This window comes from Tamandua tetradactyla, chromosome 11, assembly GCF_023851605.1.
Source record: "Tamandua tetradactyla isolate mTamTet1 chromosome 11, mTamTet1.pri, whole genome shotgun sequence".
Taxonomy (NCBI): domain Eukaryota; kingdom Metazoa; phylum Chordata; class Mammalia; order Pilosa; family Myrmecophagidae; genus Tamandua; species Tamandua tetradactyla.
The window spans coordinates 7933859-7956405 of NC_135337.1; the positions used below are offsets into that span (position 1 = coordinate 7933859).

At 36.8% G+C, this 22547-nt stretch overlaps 2 protein-coding genes across 5 annotated transcripts in view; both read left to right on the forward strand.

The window, feature by feature from the left end:
- The window catches only part of RSBN1 (round spermatid basic protein 1), a 43472-nt gene extending 25217 nt beyond the window's left edge, over positions 1 to 18255 (forward strand). Inside the window, exons 3-7 of the mRNA XM_077119827.1 lie at positions 254 to 391; positions 682 to 824; positions 12071 to 12238; positions 12917 to 13025; positions 13640 to 18255. Of these exons, the coding sequence (XP_076975942.1) occupies positions 254 to 391; positions 682 to 824; positions 12071 to 12238; positions 12917 to 13025; positions 13640 to 14113 (1032 nt within the window). The 3' untranslated portion in view covers positions 14114 to 18255. The remainder of the gene's footprint in view (positions 1 to 253; positions 392 to 681; positions 825 to 12070; positions 12239 to 12916; positions 13026 to 13639) is intronic.
- A 2054-nt stretch (positions 18256 to 20309) lies between these two features.
- The window catches only part of PHTF1 (putative homeodomain transcription factor 1), a 140669-nt gene continuing 138431 nt past the window's right edge, over positions 20310 to 22547 (forward strand). For 2 of the 4 annotated variants that reach the window (XM_077119830.1, XM_077119831.1), the window contains exons 1-2: positions 21035 to 21075; positions 21802 to 21858. Coding sequence is in view for 2 of the 4 variants with exons in the window: in XM_077119828.1 (XP_076975943.1) it covers positions 21031 to 21075; positions 21802 to 21858 (102 nt within the window). In the remaining 2 variants the exon portion in view is untranslated. Of the gene's footprint in view, positions 20720 to 21000; positions 21076 to 21801; positions 21859 to 22547 lie in introns of those variants that run through there. The other 2 variants (XM_077119828.1, XM_077119829.1) reach the window with 2 other exon arrangements.

Consider the following 22547-nt stretch of genomic DNA (forward strand, 5'->3'; position numbering starts at 1 on the left):
TTTGTTTGAGATGTTAGGACTGTAGGCTAAGTTACTTACTGAAATTTCTGTTTGTGGCACATGTTGTATCAGTGAATTTGTCAGTGTGCTTGGGAACCTCCCTGTAACTATTGACTTTATCCAAGGTGCTCACCATTGGGTTCTTAGTATGTAAAAGAAATATCAACATTGGAAACAATATCCTATTTTAATTCTTTAATTATATTACATTGTACTTCAGTCCTTTTTTCCCTACTATTTCTTTTTTTCTTAGGTCAACAGGACATACTGTTGTGGCACCTACCGAGCAGGTCCTATGCGGCAGATAAGTCTTGTTGGAGCCGTAGATGAAGAAGTTGGTGATTATTTCCCAGAGTTCCTTGATATGTTAGAAGAATCACCATTTCTGAAAGTAAGTGTTAATTCAGATTATTAAAGTTCTGATCATTATTTAAGAGAGCTTGTTGCTATTAAAGAATGTTAAAATTAACCTTGCCTTTTAAAATTTTGTCCGGCATTTTAAATAGAAATGTGTAGAAACTTATTGATAGGAGACATTTAACCTCAATAAATCACTGTATAATAGAGCATATATTTCTTTATGCACACACAAAGCTTCCTAGAACATTTTTTGTATGTGGGGGTCAAGGTAACTTGTAAACAGTTAAAAAAAATAATTTTTTTCATTCATCTGATTTCTAGATGACTTTGCCCTGGGGTACACTTTCCAGCCTCCGACTCCAGTGTAGGTCCCAGAGTGATGATGGGCCTATAATGTGGGTAAGGCCAGGAGAGCAGATGATCCCTACAGCAGATATGCCAAAGTCACCCTTCAAAAGACGACGGTAAACATTTATTCTTTTTAAATGAGCAAAAGCACTTTTTTATTGGTAGTTTATAAAAACTGTTGAGACCCAAGCACAGTTTGAAAATCATTTGTCTGGATTATTTGAAGAGCTCCCTTAAGTAAGTCTTCTAGTTCCTTACACATTCCTCAGTCATCCTCCTAAAAAACATTTAAGTTTTTGCTAAAAACCTGGGTCTTAACTGTCTGCAAGATAAAAGACCAAACTCCTTAGTACAGTCTACAGGGATCTTTTAACTCTTGTAGATGTATCTGTTTCTAGTCCACTCCAGCCACACAGAATTCAGTTTCTCACAGCCTGGTCTTACCAAATTCTGTGCTTTTGCATTGTTCCTTTTACTTAGAATGGTGTCCCTCCCCCCATCTTCTTCTCCACCTGGCAAATAATAAATTTTCAAAATTTAACTTGGATGTCACCTCTTTTGTGAAGCCTTTTTTGTTCCCTTCTCTGTTCCTTTCTGTGCTCCTATAACATTCTGTTCATTTATCATCTGTTTATGTGTTTTCATTTTCTACCAGATTTTGGGCTCCTTGAGGAGGATAGAAACTATTTTATTCATTTCTGTCCCCTTGATACATAGGTGACTAGTGTTTACTGAATGAAACCAACAGTGTATTCCCCTATAGTGCAAAGCTTTAGTAATTCCTATCGTGCTAACAAAATTTGCGTTTTATATACTTTAAAACAAATGTTAGACCGACTACTCTTATATAATTTAAAATCTTATTTAATGAGACAAAAAATTATTTCCATTTGCTTAGACTATAAAAATAGCAACTCAAAATTCATTCCTAGAACTGAGTTTTAAAGAGTTAGTCAAGACCTTACCTTAAAGCCTATAGGAAAATTATACTTTAGCTAAGAGCTGGAATAACTTTAGGTTTATTTAATATAATACATGAAAATCCATTGTAAAACCTCTATATGAATGGAAGATATTGGCATGATAAAATGTGGCAGTTAATCAGAATTTCTGTGCGTTACTTGAACTGCAGTTTTGTATATGATGATGAATCTTGATATTCTACTTAATTCTTTTAGGTACTGTTACATGCCTTTCTTTCTTTCTTTCTTTCTTCTTTTCTTTCTTTCTTTTTTGTCATGAACAGCCTCTGGGAATTGAACCCAGGTCCTTTGGCATGGCAGGTGAGAATTCTGCCAGTGAGCCACTGTTGCACCTCCCTGTTATATGCATTTTTATTCTATAATCTTTCCAGAAAAGAAATTACCATTGTTTATTTCCTGATTATTATAAACTTTAAAAAATCAGATAGTACAAGAGTAGAATAAAGACAACAATCCACAACAATCACTCTCCCATGCCATAAGTCCACCTATTTAGGCACATTAACCTTTCAACTTTTAGTTTATAAAATCTGAATTTCATAATAAAGTTTCTCATAAATTTTCTTTGTGTATAAAGAAGCTCATTCTTTACATTATCTTTATTTTAGAGCTTTTGTTCCTCCCTTGAATTTGTATTGTATCAAGACAGAGCCATGTAATTTCTAAATGACTATGTAGTTTTCACTTTATAGTATCAAGATATATTTATCAATTCTTTATTAGTATAAATTGTTTCAAATTTTTCATTAAAACCGGTATTTTGATGAACATGACAGTATTTATGGTGTGCTGGAGTCGCTTGTACTGGCTTACAGGAGCCATTATTAGCATCACTTGCCAATTCTGCCTTGAGTGGTGTCACATTGGTAGCTTGAAATTGACTGTAGTTGGGAGTATTTATACCTCAGAAATGAGAAATCAGCAAATCACCTATAAATCAGCCCCCCCAAACCCAGATCTATCAGTCTTACCTCTGAGGTTTCTCCTTCAGTAGTGGGCTTAGAAAAAGCCTTCCCCTTTTCAGGGTTATAGAATATTTATCTCCATTTTCTCCTAATTCTTCTGTGATTTCTCTATTTACATATTTAATCAATCTGGAATTGGTTTCAGTATAGAGGGAACAATTAAACATTTTCCTAAATAGTTAGCCAGCCATACCAACATCATTTATTTAATAATCTCTTATTTCTCCATTGATCTAAGGTGCCATCCAGTTTTATTTCTGTTGGTATAAGTATTCTTAAGTGAGGCATCCAAAAGTACTTTGAATTAGAGTGAAATATTTTCAGTAGGGTTTTGATGAATGAATCAGAATTTAAACACCAGTGTCACCTGTTTGTATGAGTACTTCTTTGTGCTGAAAATGGTAGATTCAGTGTGAGAAGCTGTCCGTTTAACAGGGATGCTACTAATAAAGATGATCTTTGGATTTATGTACTCTCTGATGTTTTAAATTCAAGTAATACATGCATAGGGATTGTTTTTTTAAAGTCAGATTTATTGAGGTATAATGTAATACAGTAAAATTAACCCTTTCTAGGTGTATAGTTCTATGAGCCTTTTTGTAATATTTTTATTGACAAATCTTCATACACATATAGTCCATACATGGTATACAGTCAGTGGCTCACAATATCATCACGTAATTGTATATTCATCACCATGATAATTTTTAGAACATTTGTATCACTCCAGAAAAAGAAATAAAAAGAAAAGAGAAAAAACTTATACATCCCATATTCCTTACCCCTCCCTCTCATTGACCACTATTATTTCAATCTACCCAATTTATTTTACCCATTATTCTACCTATTGTTTGTTTATTTTTAATCCATATTTTTTTACTCATCTGTCCATACCCTGGGTAAAAGGAACATTAGATACAAGGTTTCACAAATACACAGTTAAGCTGTAAAAGCTTTATCATTATACAATTGTCTTCAAGAATCAAGGCTACTGGATCAGAGCTCAGCAGTTTCAGGTACTTCCCTCCAGCCACTCCAATATACCGTAAACTGAGAAGGGATATCTATATAATATCTAAGAATAACCTCCAGGATAACCTCTCACCTCTGCTTGAAATCTCTTAGCCACTGCAACTTTATTTAGCCTCACTTCTCTCTTTCCCCTTATGATCAAGGCTTTCTCATTCCCATGATGCTGGATCCCAGCTCATTCTGGGATTTCTGTCCCACCTTGCCAGGAAGATTTACCTCCCTGGGAGTCATGTCCCACGTAGTAGAGGAGGGCAGGGAGTTCAACTGCTGAGTTGGCTTAGAGGAAGAGACCACATCTGAGCAACAAAGGAGGTTCTCTGGGGGTGACTCTGAGGCCTACTTTTAAGTAGGCTTAGCCTATCCTTTGCAGGAGTAAGTTTCACAGAGGTGAACCCCAAGATGGAGGACGCAGCCTATTGATTTGGTTGTCTCCACTGCTTATGAGAATAGCAGAAATTCTCCAAACGGGGAAGCTGAATATTTCTTCTTTTCTCCCCAGTTCCCCAAGGGGACTTTGCAAATATTTCTTTATTAACTGCCCAAATTACTCTGGGATATATTGGGGCATCACACTAACCTGGACAAACCATTCAAGATTTCATGTGCTTATGGTGTGCAACTAAACTGACCATACAAGTTTAATTAGGTAATGCACTACCCAGGATATAAACTTTGCTCCAAATAAACATCTCTCCCTTTGGTCTCATACAGAAGTTAAAGTTTTTAAATATGGACGATATCATCCTTTACCCTGTATTCTGATATACCTTAACCCTATCCAGTTCAGCTTCATTCATATCTCTAGTGGAAGTCTGACCACTTTTTCAACTTTTTAAACAGCTCCTATTTGGGGTACTACTGACTTTCATAGCTTCAAAGCTTTAACTCTGAGTCTCAAATGTCACATAAATACCTGAAGTCTCTGGGAATGACCAGGTTATATACAAAGAGCTCAGTATCTCAGAATTTAGAAACAATAATTACAACTCCAGAATAGATGTGACTGCTATATGTTAAGCTTGCAATCTAGGACCCTTTACAATAAGCCCCAATCTAACAACCCGTACTCTTGATTCAATTCACCAAGTTTTCATATTATAGTTAGTCCATATGAGTGAGGCATGATAATATTTATCTTTTCGTTTATGACATGTCATTCAACATGCAGTCCTTAAGGTTCATTCACCTAGTTGCATGCTTTATAACTTCATTCCTTCTTGACTGGGCACTCAGTAGTCTGTTTATGTATACACCATAGTTCCCCCTTCCTTCCCTCAGTCTTTGTATCCTTTGTACCCACCTCCATACATTGTAAATTGAGAGCACTTCTCCCATAAACACCAGTGTGCTAATGTCCATTCATGTCCCCACACTCAGTTCCTCTAGGTATATACTGAGCAATGGGGTTTCAGGATCATATGGCAAACCCAACCCTAGCCTCCTGTGGAACTACCACCCTGCCCTCCAAGGGACTACACCTCTCAATTTCCCTACTAACAGTAGGGATTTTTTCCTCTAGCACCTGTTGCTCTTTGTTCATTTTTAAGCAGTTTTATTTGCACATCATGCAATCTAACCTAAGTAAATAGACATGCCTTCACCACTATAATCTATATGAAGACATTTTCTTTTCTTCCACAAAGAATCCATACCCCTTTTCCATTCTCCCTACTTGTTGACATTTAGTTTTGGCATAATACCTTTGTTACATTCAGTGGAAGCATATTACAATGCTACTATTGACTATAGACCCTAGCTTGCATTATTTGTTTACTTTTTCCTGTATGCCATCCACTTTCAACACCTTACAATGTTAACATTCATTTGTTCTCATTCAGAAATGTTTTTTATTTGTACATTTAATCACTATCATTGTCCACTGTAGGCATTCCTAAATTATACCATGTCAGTCTTTATCCTCTATCTTTCCTTCTAGTTTCATACATGCCTCCAGCCCTTTTCCCTCAATCATACTCACATTCACTACTTATTGTATTGTGTTCCAATCAGGTAATATTGTGCTATCTATTTCTGAATTTTTTACAGTCAGTCCTGTTGCACAATCTGTATTCCTTCACCTCCAATTGCACGATCTCTACCCTGTTTCTATCTCCTGATAACCTGTGTTCTTAACTTCAGTTCTCAAAGTTTGCTCATTAATGTTAATTCATTTTAGTGAGACCATGCAGTATTTGTCCATTTGTTTCTGGCTAATTTCATTTAGCATAATGTCCACAAGGTTCATCCACATTGTTACTGCTTCATGACTTTTTTCTGTCTTACAGCTGTGTAATGTTCTATCATATATATATATCACAGCTTGTTTAGCCACTCATTTGTTGATGGACATTTAGGCTGTTTACATTTCTTGGCAATTGTAAATAATGCTGCTATAAACATTGACGTGTAAATGTCTATTTGTGTCCTTACCTTCAGTTCCTCTGAATATATACCTAGTAATGGGATTGCTGGATCATTTGGCAACTCTGTACTTACCTTCCTGAGTAACCACCAAACTGCCTTCTAGAACGATTGTACCATTTTACATTCCCACCAACAGTGGATAAATGTGCCTCTTTCTCCACATCCTCTCCAGCACCTGTTTTCTGTTTTTTTGATAATGGCCATTCTCGTGGGTGTCAGATGATACCTCATTGTGGCTTAGATTTGCATTTCCCTAAAATTGCATAGGGATTTTTAAAAAATCAAATAGTATGGTAGGGCTTATAATGAGAAATCTCACCCATTTCTGATTTTAATGCATTTTTTTAAGGCTTTGACAATGTTTTGATTTCTTAGCATGAGGATTGCTTTCTTCATGAAAATAGGTGAACTATTCCCAAAATAGTTAATCACTTTTAGTTTTTTTTGTTACCTTAGTAACATTTGGTAATGTAACTTAATTTTTTCTTGTTTTATTAACTATGGAAAGTACTTCGTGACTCCCCAGTTTTAAGGTAAAGAAATGACACCCCTACTTTACCTTCTTCCCCCTTATACCATCTGCCAGCTCTTCTTGTACAATGTTGAGGTTAATTCATATTCTGTTTTAAAATCATAATTTGCTTTTACATGCTTTGTTGGTAAGTGGATTCTAAAATTTGAAAGCGAATATGTGGCATTTATAATATTGTAGATAGGTAAGTTTACTGCAGACCCAAATAGTCAGCCAAAATTACTGTTCTAACATTCCAATGTTATGTTACCACTTGAAGAATATGCAAAAGGATCTTTCTGATATTTCACCAGTATCATGTCACATGATCAAAATCAGACCACATTTTAGTTTGTTTCATATTTGGCTCATACTTTAAAAAAATTATTCTGTTTTCCCTATAGCTTCTGATTACCCTTTTTTAGGGATAGGTACACTTTTTTGACCATATCCCCACTATCATCTATCTTCTCATTCATTCTTGTATCTTAAGATATGCTTTCTTCTAGGATAATACTACTTCATCATCTGTTTTACTGTGGCTTTCTTATATGGCCTCTTTTTGTTTCAAGGATGCTGATAGTGACCTTTTCCTCTTTCATTCTGTGCTTTTGCCATATTTTCAAGTTTTTCCAGATTTTTAATCATATTATCTGCTCTATCAAATCATGTTTTTACCTGGAGATTTTTTGAAGCTTTGTGTTCTGCTTCGATGTGGATGCCATTTTCCACTGTTAACACTTCAGAACCTTGATTTAATGTTTTTCTGCATTAACTTGCAGTTTTTGATTTCCTGAGTTAATTTCCTTCTCTTGCTTAAGCACATACTCAAGTAATCTGAGTCATATGTCTGAAAATTTCTTTTTCTGTCATTTATGTGATTGGTAGTTTAGTTAGAGTCCAGAGGTTGTATTTCCCTCAGAATTTTTGGCATTACTCATTGTCTTCTGGTGTCTGTTATTGTTTGAAAAATCTTAATGCCAGTGTAATGTTTGTTCTTTTGTTGGTGACCTACTTTTTTCCCTCTCCAAAAGCTTAGAACATCTATTTATCATCAGTATTCTGAAATTTCACATAATGTGTCTAGTTTTGGGCATTTCATTCTTATGTTTTTAATCATCCCTGTTTGATCATGTTTCCTTTCATTTATGGGAATTTTTCTTGTTTAATTGCTTTGATAATTTCTCCTCCATTTTATTTGTTATTTCTTTTGGAATCTACTGTTCATTAGACAGTAGACCTCCTAGTTTGATTGTTCTCATATTTCCAGTTACTTGCCTTTTTGCCTTTGATTCTGGGAATTTATTTGGCTTTTTTCTTCTCCTCTTTTGAAATTTTATATTTCAGAAATGTTTATATTTTATTTTATTATTTTAATTGAGAAATTGTCACACACATACATTCCATGCATTGGTGTATAATCAGTGGCTCACAATATCATCACATAGTTTTGTATTCATCACCATGATCAATTTTTACAACATTTGCATCACTCTAGAAAAAGAAATTTAAAAAAGTAAAAACTCATACATACCATACGCCTTAGCCCTCCCTCTCATTGACACTAGTATTTCCATCTACCTAATTTATTTTACCCTTTCCCCCTATTATTTATTTATATCTTTATCCATATGTTTTAATCATCTGCCATACCCTGGATAAAAGGAGGATCAGACACAAGGTTTTCACAATCACAGTTGCATTATAAAAGTTATATCTTTATACAATCATCTTTAAGGATCAAGGCTACTGGAACACAGTGTAACAGTTTCAGGTACTTCCCTCCAGCCACTCCAATATACCATAAACTAAAAAGGGATAGCTATATAAAGTGCAACCTCCAGTATAGCTTCTCAACTCTGTTTGAAATCCCTCAGCCACTATTTTGTCTCATATCTCTCTTCCTCCTTTTGGTCAAGAAGGCTTTCTCAATCCCATGATGCTAAGTCCTGGCTCATCCTGGGGTTTCTGACCCACGTTACCGGGGAGATTTATACCCCTAGTCATGCCCGATGTAGTAGAGGAAGGCAGTGAGTTCACCTGCCGAGTTGGCTTAGAGAGAGAGAGGCCACATTTGAGCCACAAAAGAGGTTCTCTGGGGGTGACTCTTAGGCCTACTTTTTTTTTTATTTTTTTTTATTTTATTGTAAACAACAAACATATAAACTTTCTTAACATATAAACATTGACATGGTTGCAGTCAGTGGCTCACAATATTGTCACATAGTTGTGTATTCATCATCATGATCATTTTTTGAACATTTGCATCTCTACAGCAAAAAAAAAGAAAAAAGAAAAAACTCATATATGCCATACCCCTTACCCTTCCCTTACATTGACCACTTGTGTTTGTCTACTCAATTTATTTTAACCTTTGTTTCCCCCTATTATTTGTTTATTTCTCATCAATATTTTTTACTCATCTGTCCATACTGTAGATAAAAGGAACATCAGACACAAGATTTTCGCAATCACAGTCACATTGCAAAAGTTGTTGCATTATATAATCATCTTTAAGAAACATGGTGTTCTAGTTTGCTAGCTGCCGGAATGCAACACAACAGAGACGGATTGGCTTTTAATAAAAGGGGATTTATTTTGTTGGTTCTTCAGAGGAAAGGCAGCTAACTTTCCACTGAGGTTCTTTCTTACGTGGAAGGCACAGGATGGTCTCTGCTGGTCTTCTCTCCAGGCCCCTGGGTTCCAACAACTTTCCCCGGGGTGATTTCTTTCTCCATCTCCAAGGGCCCGGGCTGAGCTGCAAGTGCTGAGATGAGGAATGCCAAGCTGCTAGACTGTGCTACATTGCGTTCTCTCATTTAAGCACAAGCCAGTTAAGTTAAACGTCACTCATTGCAGCAGACACACCTCCTAGCCGACTGCGGATGTAATTAGCAACAGATGAGATTCACCTACCATTGGCTCATGTTCACAGCAACAGAACTAGGTGCTTTCACCTGGCCAAGTTGACAACTGAATCTAACTACCACACATGGTTATTGGAACAGCTCTACCGTTTCAGGCGCTTCCCTCTAGCCATTCTAATACACTATAAACTAAAAGGGGTATTTCTATGTAATGCATAAAAATAACCTCCAGGATAACCTCTCGACTCAGTTTGAAATATCTCAGTCACTGACACTTTATTTTGTCTCATTTCTCTCTTCCCCCTTTTGGTCGAGAAGGTTCTCTCTGTCTCTTGATGCCAAGTCCCAGCTCATCCTAGAATTTCTGTCCTACTTTGCCAGGGAGGTTTACTCCCCTGGGAGTCATGTCCCACATAGAGGGAGGGGAGGGAGCAGTGAGTTTGCTTACCTTGTCAGCTGAGAGAGAGATAGCCCACATCTGAGCAACAAAAGAGGGTCTCTGGGAGTGTCTCTTAAGCCTATTTTTTTATTTTCTTTTTTTTGCATGGGCAGGCACTGGGAATCGAACCCAGCTATTCAACATGGCAGATGAGAACTCTGCCTCCTGAGCCACCGTGGCCCACCCAGGCGTACTTTTAAGTAGACTAGCTTATCCTTTGCAGGAATAAGTTTCATAGAAGCAAACCCCAAGATCAAGGACTCAGCCTGTTGATTTGGTTGTCCCCACTGCTTGTGAGAATATCAGAAATTCTCCAGATAGCAATGCTTATTTTGTTCTTTTTCTGCCAGGCTGTCACATACTTTGTTTAAATATATGGTGATTTTTGAATATCCTATTCATATTTAGGAATAAAGCATTGGGCTTACCGGGAGTTCTGCTTTTATGTGGGTGGGGTTGTCAACAGGCATGTTTCACTTCTGAGTGAACAGGCATAAAACTAGACATTAAGGGTCATGGCCAGATGCCAGAGGATTATGCTAATTCTGTTCGAATGGCAGATTTTGAGTTTGTTCAAGAGGAGAACATAGAGTTCTTTTGACTGAAGTTTATAAGTTGGGATGCTTTCACGATAAGTGATTCACTTGACTCAAAGTGATTCACCCAGTAAGATGTCTTATCCTATCTATCAAGAAATTCAGAGTCATTTGGCACCAGGTACTATACAGGATGGTGGCTCAGTGATGCCATCAAGGAGCTAGGTCCTTTCCTTCCCTATGCTCTCTTTGCCTGGGCTTTATACTCACACTGCCTCCCTTTATCATTGCTGGATGATTAAAGCAGTTCTAGGCATCATATCTGGATCTGGTTATATCCAGAAGAAGAGACTATCTTTTCTTACTTCTTTCTTAGGAGCTAGGAAACTTTCCAGAAGTCTTCTTAGCAGATATCCTTTCATATTATTAGCCAGAATTAGATCATGCCCATTCAATCAGTCACTGACTGACAATAAGCTTACCACAATTTTCCCGGATTCAATCAACATCTGTTTCTGGAGCTTGTGAACAAGGTCACCTATGGGGTCGGAATAGATACCTAATCAAAATTAGGTTCTGTCAGGGACAGAAGAGGAGGAGTGGATGCAACCTGTGGTCTACTCCATGGAGTAAATACCTGAGTGTCCACATTTCTACCTGTAGTCTACCAGAGGGTCCTGGGTTCATTTGCAGAATTCCCCTTTATTCTCCTGTTCTCAGCCTCGCTTCATTTCTGTCCATTATCCTCATTACACCTGGCTTCTTTAAGTCTTAGGTTTCTCCTAGATCTGTTGGGTATGCCTGCTGCTTCTTTGGCTACAATTCCCTTCTTGTGTACTTGAAACTTGTAGCTTTCTAAATGTTATTAGTATAAGACATTTGTAATCATTTTCCATCTTCCAGAAATTTGTTGATATTGCTCATTCACTATTTCATTTCCTTTTTTTTTTTGTGGCTTCTTATTCATTCCTTTAATATAGCATTTATATTGTCTTATTTAGAATTTTTTTTGAGCACACAGTAAAGAAGACAGAATAATATAGTAAGCCTCCATGTACTCATCACCCAGTATCAATAGTTATCAATTCACGGCCACTTCATCTCTACCTTTATCCATTCCCCTTCCCCCCTAGCATTTTAGTTTGAAGCCTTTACTTTTATTTTAATGTGGAAGAAGACCATGTGGCTGCTCAGTTTGCCTCTTGAACGAGAGGTCTAGTAAAATGTTTTGAGAGTTGGAAATGAGGATGACTGAGGGTAAAGAAACATTCAGCCTTATACTTTGAATTGTATTTTCTGTTGCTAGACAACTACATTTTATATATTCAAATACTACATTTGCGTTTTATCAAAGACATAGCTTCTACTTTAACATGACCTGTAGGAAGAGGTTGGTAATCACATTAAGGTATAATATAGTGTTAAATGCCAATGATCAAAATCAGCGAATCCTTTATAGAACTCTTAAATGTTATATTTTAGCAGACTTTTTCACCTTACTGCTATTAAAAATGCATGTATTTTATATGTAAATTAAATGTATATGTAAATATTTGGCTTCTTTTTTCTTGCTTTCCTTTTGTTTCACAACCAAATCATCTCTAGATCAATGAATGAAATAAAAAATCTCCAGTACCTACCTCGGACCAGTGAACCCCGTGAAGTCCTTTTTGAAGACAGGACAAGAGCGCATGCTGATCATGTAGGTCAGGGGTTTGACTGGCAGAGTACGGCTGCTGTTGGGGTTTTGAAAGCTGTGCAGTTTGGTGAATGGTAAGTAATGGAACTGAACTGCAAGGTTAGTTAACATTGTCTGAGAAAATGTTGACTCAATATTAAAAGTGGGGCCTAAGTTTAATATAGCTCAGAATACAGAGGTTAACTTACTTAAAAACTCTATTTTGCCTTGGTTTTTATATTTATGATTTCAGGGACCTTCTGTTATTACAAAAGAATTTGATCTGACCTTTTTTAGATGTATAGTTCAATCACAACTTGACAGGAAGTTTAAGATCATTTATTTTCCTTCCCTCTACTTTGAAAATTGAAAGTTGTGATATTTATGTGGCTGAAATATGTTTGCTCCACTGCATTCTAACCTGATGATGACATTATAGAGTGGTGTGGAGATGGTAGGGCACAGAGGTGGAATGACTGCAAATTCAACTAGTTTTAGAATAAAGCTATTTGTTTTAGCCATTGTTGTTTTCTTTAATTTTGCTACAACTAACCTAATTTTTAGTGTTATGCTTTTTCCCCCTTCTAACAGCTTTATTTGTGTTTACTTTTTAAAGAATTGGCTTAAGAAGCAAATGTATACATAAGTCCTTTGGACCTATGCATCTATTCCCATACTAGTAGTAGCATTTCTAGGAAAAGGAAGATTGAAATTTGTCATCATTTCCTATTGTGAGATGTTTATTCCTAAAACTAAAATTTTGTTAATCTTAGGAGTGACCAACCTCGCATAACCAAAGATGTGATTTGTTTTCATGCCGAAGATTTTACTGATGTTGTACAGAGACTTCAGTTAGACCTTCATGAGCCTCCAGTTTCCCAGGTAATAACTTTTATTTTTTATTATCATTGTAATGAGATATTGGAGATAAGTATCATTTGTAAAGTTGGATACATTGAGATAATGAATTTAATTTTATTACTAATAAAGGCTGTGTTGTGGGGTGTCACAAATCATTTAAAGCAGAGCTTCCCAAGCAGAATGACTGAAATAGTTTCAATTTTTGGGTTAACAGGTGGGCCTGTGTTGGTCAAACAGCCCAGACTGGTCAGTTTTGGCCATGATCAGTCTCAGTTGTTAATCCCATTGCATCATACGCCCTCACCTGCAAAAGGTTGATGGGCATCAAAGATGATAAAATGTTGCACTTATGTGTGGCAAAGAATATTGATATTTAGCTGTGCTTTGAAATACTTATTTAAATGATTTGGTGGGTTATTCTTTTAACTTGCCTTTTGTAACTAGACAAGGAATAAAATATGGGGAAATTGAGGTTACAGGGAATTTTAGGAAGTTGTATTCCATTTAATATACTTTAATTTGATTGTCATTATAAAATACTTTGGCACCACTGTTTTCCTGTGCTAATTATAATATTTTATTTGACTAAATTATTACACATTTTAAGTCCCATGCAACTTTTTCCCTCTCTTCAGTGTGTTCAGTGGGTGGATGAAGCTAAACTAAACCAAATGAGACGGGAAGGCATCCGTTATGCTAGAATTCAACTATGCGACAATGATATCTACTTCATCCCTAGAAATGTCATTCATCAGTTCAAAACAGTGTCAGCAGTGTGCAGCTTAGCCTGGCATATAAGGCTTAAACAGTACCACCCTATTGTGGAAGCCACTCAAAACATAGAAAGCAATTCTAACATGGACTGTGGTTTAACTGGAAAGCAAGAATTAGAAGTTGACTCCCAGTGTGTGAGAATAAAAACTGAATCTGAAGAAACAGGTACAGATATGCAGCTTTTGACAACTGCTTCATCGTCCGTCTCACCTTCATCAGAACTTAACCTTCAGCAAAATCAGATGACTCGGCCTATTCCAGATTTAAAGGTGGAAAATAGACTGGAATCCGACCAGCAACATAATCTGCAGGAACATTCAAGCACTCCTGTGTGATATGTACATATTCAAACACATTTTTTAACTTTTTAAAATTTTGATGTGAAGTTATAGTTTTATAACTGGCTTAAGTTAAGTTTTATCGGAGAAATCTTGCCTATAATTCTATAAAGAGAAATGACATTCCACAAATGTCAAGCATATCTTTTTTACACAGATTATGCAAAGTTTAGAGTTGTATCTTATCCCCGTTAGTACAGTATGTAATAGTGGGTCTGCTGCTACTTTCTGTTTTAAGGTGTGAGGTAACAATTCAATCTCTTCTTTAAATCAAAATGAGAAGTATCTGGAATAACAGATTCTTACTTGATAAATTGCCCACTTCCATTACTTTTATCTTGCCTTGTTTCTTGCCATATTTGCTACTTTTATGAGGAAATATAAGATTTATGACTTTGTACTTGTGTCTTTATGGCACAGGTTCAATTTCTACAGTAAAAATGGCATAAGTTGCAGGAAATAGTTCCTGCATTTTGTATATGGGCAAGTAAATTATTTAGTTCCAAACACAAAGAACAAATAGTTTCTAAGAAAAATTCAGTGATTCTCTAGTTTCTTAACACAAGAGAAAGCATAGCACTTTCTGATCCAAGCTGTCTTTTTTATATCTGTTATTTAAAGCCCAGTGGATATTTCAATTAAAAAAAAAATCTGAAGATGAATAGTCCTTGTTCGTTCATTATCCATGGTTCATTAATCTCTTCTAGAATTCAAGGTAACTATAGGAGATATTTTGGGTAGAAGAGATAATATTGACATGCTACTCTGTTGCTCTGCTTCCTAGCATCCTCACATTTCATTTGGATACTTTTGCTTCCTAAACTGATCACTAGTATTAAACTTAAAGAATAAGATCAATATTTCTAATGAGGCTGCCATATTCTGAACATAAACTTAGGAAAAACTATTCTTGTTACCTGGCATCAACCTCTTTGTAATAAAGATCTACTATTGATAGATACCAATTCACAGTTTTAACTGGTAAATACCTGGGTTTATTCACTATCACTGTGTTGCTACTTTCTAAAAAGGAATATGGCACTAGCCTTCATCCCAGAGTTTTAGGTAGCCTAATGTTTAGTGCCCAGGTATTAAAAAAAGAACCTTTTTTGTTTAAACAGGCACTGTTTATGTAGCTAGTGTGGTCTTTCTATTATTTTAGAATGTTAATGCAATACATATTTTACTTTCTTTTAGTTAATAATACAGTAGGCCTTTTGTTTAATAAAGGAAGAGTATTCCCCACACCTAAGACCAGATTCTTGTTATCTACCTGGTTATAGTGCAATTTGGAGATTTCTTTTTCCTGGAGGGTGAGATTTTGGAACATTTACATGAACATAGGCAAAAAAAAAAAAGATGCTGCTTTATGATGTCTGTCACCATAAAAACTTAGCTGCATCTTTTGAAATATCAAATATGAATTTTTTAAAATTACAAATATGAATTTTCTCTAAAAGATTCTGAAATAGGTTAAATCTTATATAAATGTTACTTTGTGCAATATTGTTGTGTAGTTAAATGCATATTAGCAAAGTATAGAGGTCACTGTGTAAACGGATAGAAAAGTAACCATCAGCAAATACTGCAGTGATTAGTTAGAATCTGTATTATTCCTTATATATATGTATATGTATGTATTCTTTATTACAAAGGATGAAGACAAATAGAGAAACATTTCAATGTAAACCATTTATGAATTGGAAGTGATGCTGGTTTTAGTTATCTTTGTAAATAAGGTAATTAGAATGGTATGAAAGGTAATGTGATTATTGCAGGGGTGTTTTTAAATCTTGGGGATTAATTCTAGGGTAAATTCTAGTTTATCAAGACTAGTGTTTAAGGGACCTGCCTTTGAGGGTGTTCTTTGTTTTGTTATTTTGGAGGGGGGGTTAATTACAAAGTGTATGGGTTTGGGTTTTTTCTTGTTTTTTGTTTTTCTGTCCAGAAGAATTTCATAGAGCTTTACCAGGCTGTGCAAAGTAAAATTCTTCTCAGGCAACATTTGCTTTTTAAAATAATCATGAAGAGCAAGGTTGTTCAAGCAAAAAGTTCTTTATTTTAATTTTTCTTGTCTTCCAAGATCCGACTTCCCCATCTCCCTCCTGCCATCCAGCAGATGCCATCTGTCATCTAAGCTGGTCATTGCTAATAAACAAGGAGACTGTCTCCTGACAGCCAGCACTGTGTATAATCACTCAGGAACCAGCGGATCTGCAAAGACCTTACAATCACAAGCAAATCCCCATTTTCATTTTATAAAGCTTTCTACCCTCACCTCCAATATAAACACATTAAAGGAGTATAAAGTATTTAAAATCATGTACTAATAAATTCATTGTATGTTAGAACTGCAATAGAATGGAGAGAGAAACATTTAGCTAGTAATGTATCTGGAAACTCTGAATGTCCTTTGTGAATATTAGATTTTAATAGCATGCTTTAAAGACTGAAGAATATAAAAGCAGCAGTTTTGAGTTTCTTATTGCTTTCAAAGCTGTATCCTGGTTTAGTGATACAAATGATTGCAACTTTTCTAAATCATTAAATTATTTGGTTTGGTGGAGTGAGGCATGGAGCAATCTGGTGTCTTCTGATTTGTTACAGTAGTAATGGCAGTGAAGTTGTAACTGAAATTTAAGCTGATCTTTTTTGGTATATCATCGATTGTGCCAACTCTGAGATTGCTTGCAAAATGTGGCTATGTGTTTTATTAGCAGAGGGGTATTTTTAAAATGTGCTTATGGAAAGGACCCAATACATGAATGTTCCTTACTTAGTGACTAGAATGATTTTATGGTATCCATTTAAAATGAAAAATGCCTTCTCCCTGCCCCAGAAGCCATTCTGCAATTACTAAAATATGCTAGTGGTAGGATTATGATTCAAAGAGATATCCCAAATTCATAAAGCAATAATGATTAAAACCTACATATTCTACCCTCCAAAGTTTTAAGTCTTTCAAAATGAACTTCTAGGCTTGATTGTACTTTTAATTAGCTTATTCAGTAAGACTTTATTTAGCTGATACTTTATTTTTAATTAAAGACATTTGAAAATTTCCCTTTCCACTTAGAGATATTTGAAACAACAGTTGACTAAAATCACAAGCTCTTGTAGGGGGAAAAAGGAGCTTATTAGATAAAGTTATTTACTACACCCTAGGTAAAGATGTCCTGCATTAGTCTTAATAGTCATAAAGTTCACACTTCACAATGACTGGGGAAACGTTTGCTCATTGCCTTTCCCCATGCAAGCTAATATAGAAAGAAGACTAAAATCCAAGAAAACCTTTAGTGAATATATTCTTGATCATTAATATTAACCCATTATATCTTATCTGTATTTGCCATTAAAATTTATTTGCATTTATACCTTTAAGATTATCGAGTCTGTGTGTCTCTAATAAATCTATTTTGTCAAATGTTAACAGATTTATAAAAAGAACCTTTTACTAGCACATATCAGAAGTTCACATTTGTGCTAGAATTTTTCTTTTAAACAGGTTGTAGCTGAATTTATTGGTCATGAGGTGTAGGTAGAGGAAATGCACAAGACAAATGTTTTTACTTTGCACCTAAGGAACCTATCCTCATCCTGAAAGTTTGTTGTTTTAAAAGCAAGTATCTCTCCATGAATATTATGACCTTCCATTTTCTTCATACATTTTTTAGGATCCACTTGTGCATGTAGTTGAGACCACTGTCTCTTAATATAGCACTTTTCAATTCTCTCTAAAGAAATACTTATTTACTACTATCACATGTTGTAAATTTTCATGTAATAGTGTTTTCTGTGACTAAACTCCATTTTGACTGGCAGCTAAGACTTTTTTTCCTGTGGCTTTAATTTATCTAAGAGGTCTTTGCATATAGATGAAATGTATAATTTGCCTGGCGGACTATTTGCGTTGTGTGGCCTTAGTTTGTTTATTGACATTAACAAGTGTTTTAAAAGTTTTTAATGAATAGTCTTAAATCTAAATTTGTGTGAATAATCTTTTAACACAGTGCTTTTTTTGTAGCTGTCTAAGTGTGTTATATTGTTAAGCTATTTCTTTGTAAAATAGGACAATGGAATGCATAGTTTTTTTTTCTGTAAAGTATTTTTTTAATAAACAAAGTCTGATTTGTCCTTTACTGATGTTTCAGAAACAATATCAAAATGAATTCTAGATACCTGGAACTTGTTTTTAGGTACTATTTTACAGCCCCCTTAGGTTCCCTAATATTTTCTAATATTTTAGAAAATCTTGTGACTTTTCTTCCCTAAAGGAAAGGTCATAGATGTCTAGGGGAAAAGTCTATCCATAATAGATGCACAGGTGTTTGGGAAGAAGAAAAATTACATTTATTTGTGGCAGTTATGCCTTCTGCTGCTTAAATTGATTTATATCTACTTGTGAGAGGTCAATCTTAAATTTTTATTATGGTGATGTAGGTATTTGAAAGTGCAGGCAGTATTAGTTAAGGAAGGTCATGTATACACTTTTCAGATGTCATTAATATATTAAGCGACATAACATAATGGATTTTTTTTTGTTTCTGTGAATCATTTTTTTAATTGAGGGTATCTGTCTTACATTGATATCCCTTGGTTCTGATTAGGAACTGCTGTAAGCTAGGCACTTTATAGGGTATCTCATTTAATCCTTGCAGCCTATAGTAAGAAGGTAATTGTCTCCACAATACAGGTGATAAAACAGACTTGTTTGGTTGAATTACTATCCTAAGATCACATACTCCTTAGTGGGTGCAGAGATTTGAATGCAGTTCTGGGTTCAAAGTCCATTTGGTTCAGTGACTGCTTCAGGATGCCCTGAAGTTTGTAACAGGGCTCCTGAAAAATGATTTTAGAAATTACTACTATTTATTACTTAACTGATTGGGTTCCTTCATATACTAGCCAAGAAGCCTCCATTGTCCACTAAACAATGAAGTAGAATGTTTTTGCTATTAAAATAAGTCTCAAAGCAAATATTTACCAAAACATGACTTTTTTCATTTGTCATTTTATTCAGATATTTTTGTTGTTGTTAGCCATTTTTTGAAACCCCAACAGAATTGTAATGTTTAGCTTTAAGTAAGGGAAAAGTTGTTAAGCAAAAGCATAAAAGAAACTACTACCAACACAGGAAATATAAAACATTAAGTCTAGGTGAAACAATGAGATTAAAAATCAATTAGTCCTGTGCGTGAGTTACTTTATTTTCTGAATCAGTTATGAGGATGACGTCCAACTGCCACCCATTTTATAGTTTCTAAGAAGTAATGTCTGTAAAACATTTAGCATCGCACGTCTTAAAGCTTCTCAAGTGGTAGCTATTCTAATCAGGGCCCAATCGCTACAGCCTGGACAAGGAGGGATACTGCCGTGAATCAGGCGAATGGCCACAGTGCTCCGTTAGCCGCAGGAAAGGTTTTTAGGGGAGGAGGAACATGGCTTAAAAACTCTATTAACGTACTAAATATTAAGCTTTGGGAGCAGCTGTTCCTTTCTCGTGGCCTCCATCAGCTTGCTTCAAGATTTAACCTACTGTTAAGTTAAACTAAGACTCGACCGCCGCCACCTTCCCTTACCCTTATTTGGAAAAAGGCCCCTCTGACTGCTCCGGGCCTTACCAGAAGGCTTAAGTCCCAGAGCTGTTGGGAGGCGGGAGAAGGGGTCATTACATCGCAGACCGCCAGGCCCTTAGCACACAGCGCGGTGTAAATTCAGGCAAATATTCGTTTATTCAACAAATACTGAGAACCTGTGTGCCAAGTTCGTCCTAGGCCCGAATCTCTGATCTCATGGATCCCACAATACCCTGGGGAAGACAACTATTAAATAATTGGACACATCTATAGACCGCTAAGTGTCACAAAGAAGTGAACGGGAAATAGGAGAATAATGGGGCAGACGTCCGTTAGGTCGATGGATGGTAAAATCGTTTCTGAGAAACGGACTTTTAGCCTGGGACCTGAAGAGCGATCTGAACGTGTTGGAAGCTGCCCCTGGCCAAGGATCGCAGAGCGGCTTCCCAACCGCTCCAGCCCGGGTCTGGCCGAGGCTCGGCGGGCAGCCCCTCCAGGGGCGGAGCCACCTTCGCAGGGAAACCCGGAAAGCGGAAGCCGCGCGCCGACTACGTGCGAGACTGCCGCGCCGCGCCCGCCCGCCCGCCCGACTCGGCCCGCTGAGTCACAGCCCGGCCCGTGCCGGCCCAGCGAGGACGAGCGCCCGCCCACCGCAGCTGCCCCGCAGACTCCGCCTTTGCACCTGCCTTTTCCGGCCGGGCGCGAAGTCTTTTGCAGTTGCCGTAGGCACTAGCGGCCTAGCCAAGAGCCTTTTCACTTTTTAAACCTTTCCCTACCTCATTTTTTTGCTTAGTTTTCAGTCGCCCAGGGGTCTGGCTTTGGGGGGCGCGGTTTCTGTGGGAGCAGACTGCCCTCTGGGAGCTGGGCTCGCTCCGCCGTCTCCATGGTAACGGCCCCGCCGGCGTCTTTGCCTCCCGGGAAAGATGCAGGCTGCAGGCCTCTCCGCCTCGCCCCCGACCCCACCGCTAGGCGGGGGCCACTAAGGAAGGAGATCCTGGCCGGCAGTCTTAGGGACTGCGGGCACCAGGTGAGAGCCGGGCGCTGGGGACCGGGGACGGAGGGTGCAAGTTAGCCCCAGCGACCTCTCCTCCCCTCCCCCTTCCCTGCATCCAAAAACACATGCAAAATATATCGCAGAGGTGTCTCCGGTCTCACTGCGCCAGGTGTCTTGATTTCTTTTCCCTGGCAGACAGCCAGAGACAGACAGTTGCTCAAGGAGGGGCTGGGAGAAGCGGTTTTCGACCTACCCAAACTGGGAGAGTGCTTCACAGCAACCGAACTCACCGACTGGTTTTCCTTCATTTTCAGTGAAATCCCATTCCCTGGCTCGAGACACAGATGGCCTCAAATGAGAGAGATGCTATATCATGGTACCAGAAGAAGGTAATGTTAGTGCTTTTTTATTTGTGAAGTGTAGTTCCTGCAAAAAGCCCCCAGAAAGAATATCATGTTACTTTTCTCTGAGTTTGGTAGTGCCAGGTACTCTATATATTTCAATATAGATGGGGGAAAACCGATGGCCATGTCATTATGTCGTTTAAACCCAGTTCCAGGTCCCTGAATGAGATTTTCAGGTCACCTCCCTTTTCCGAGTTGCATACACAGCGCCAAGGCAAATGCTTTTAGTTTGCTTCTGATCAAACCGCAGTTTTTTAAGGACGTAGAACCTGTATTTGAGCTGTCGTTGCCTTTTTATTATTTTTTTAAATTCCCATCGTCCCAAATAGAAACTGTACATTTTAAGCCATAATTCCTAGTTCCCTACCCCTACCCCATCCGCTGGTAAACTAAACTCCAAGTTCTGACTTTGTGAATTTGTGTCATTGCCTTTTATTCCTCTCTAGTTTTCCTTTTGACATTTTCCTTAAGAAGTGGAAATATCTTTTAAAGTACTATTTAATTTGAAATACTTTGAGCCTTGCTTTTAAACTTATTTTTAGATCCAGCTCTTTTAGAATTTTTAAGGAAACAGTCCTTGACAATATTATACTAAAACTCTGAGAAGCACAAACATTTTCCATATACTGATACTAGTTTTTTTACTTTTCGAGGATTGACATAAATATAAGGATTTCTTTTGCATTTTAAATAGACTGCACTCTATTTCAGATTGGAGCGTATGATCAACAGATATGGGAAAAGTCAATCGAACAGACTCAGATTAAGGTAAATTGATATCTTTGATCCTAGCTTTGTTTTACTGCATTAAAGTGTAGAGTGGAGTGTACTTATTTTTCTTTGTCTGAACTCTCAGTTCTTATCCAGCAAGAATGGCATGCTTTAATTTTTGAAGTGTATGAGAAAGCAAGTATAAATAAAATGATAAATGGTAATTGACATTTGGCCTTAGCATTGAGGAAAACAGAGGAGTGATTGAGGCTATAAGAAATTGGGACGCAATTGTCCCATATAAATGTGGCTATGGCCCGTTTTTGCCATATGATTATAATGCAGGCCCAGCATTGCCAGAGTTTTGGGTATTTCAAGAGAAGCTGAAAATTTGCTTTTTCTTAAGTAAAATATTGAAATTTTAAAAAGGGTTTGTGTTTGTTTTTTAACTGTATAAGCCAGATCTACTTGTGACCTGGTAGCAATCTGGGCTCCCATTGTTTTCAGTTGCAGGTTTGGCATATGGTCTTAAATTTTTTAGATTCATAAAGTTTTTTACACTGTTCTTAGAAGTGAACAGATTCTTTGGAAATTTTTTCATACTAACCAAACCACCAGAAACTGATGTATAAATCAGAATGCCAATTTATGACTTTATAAAAGGGGAAGGAAAGGATTAAATTTGTAGTATTTGTAATATTCCAGTTAGGATTATGGGGCCAGGATGTATGGAGAAGCAGATTTGG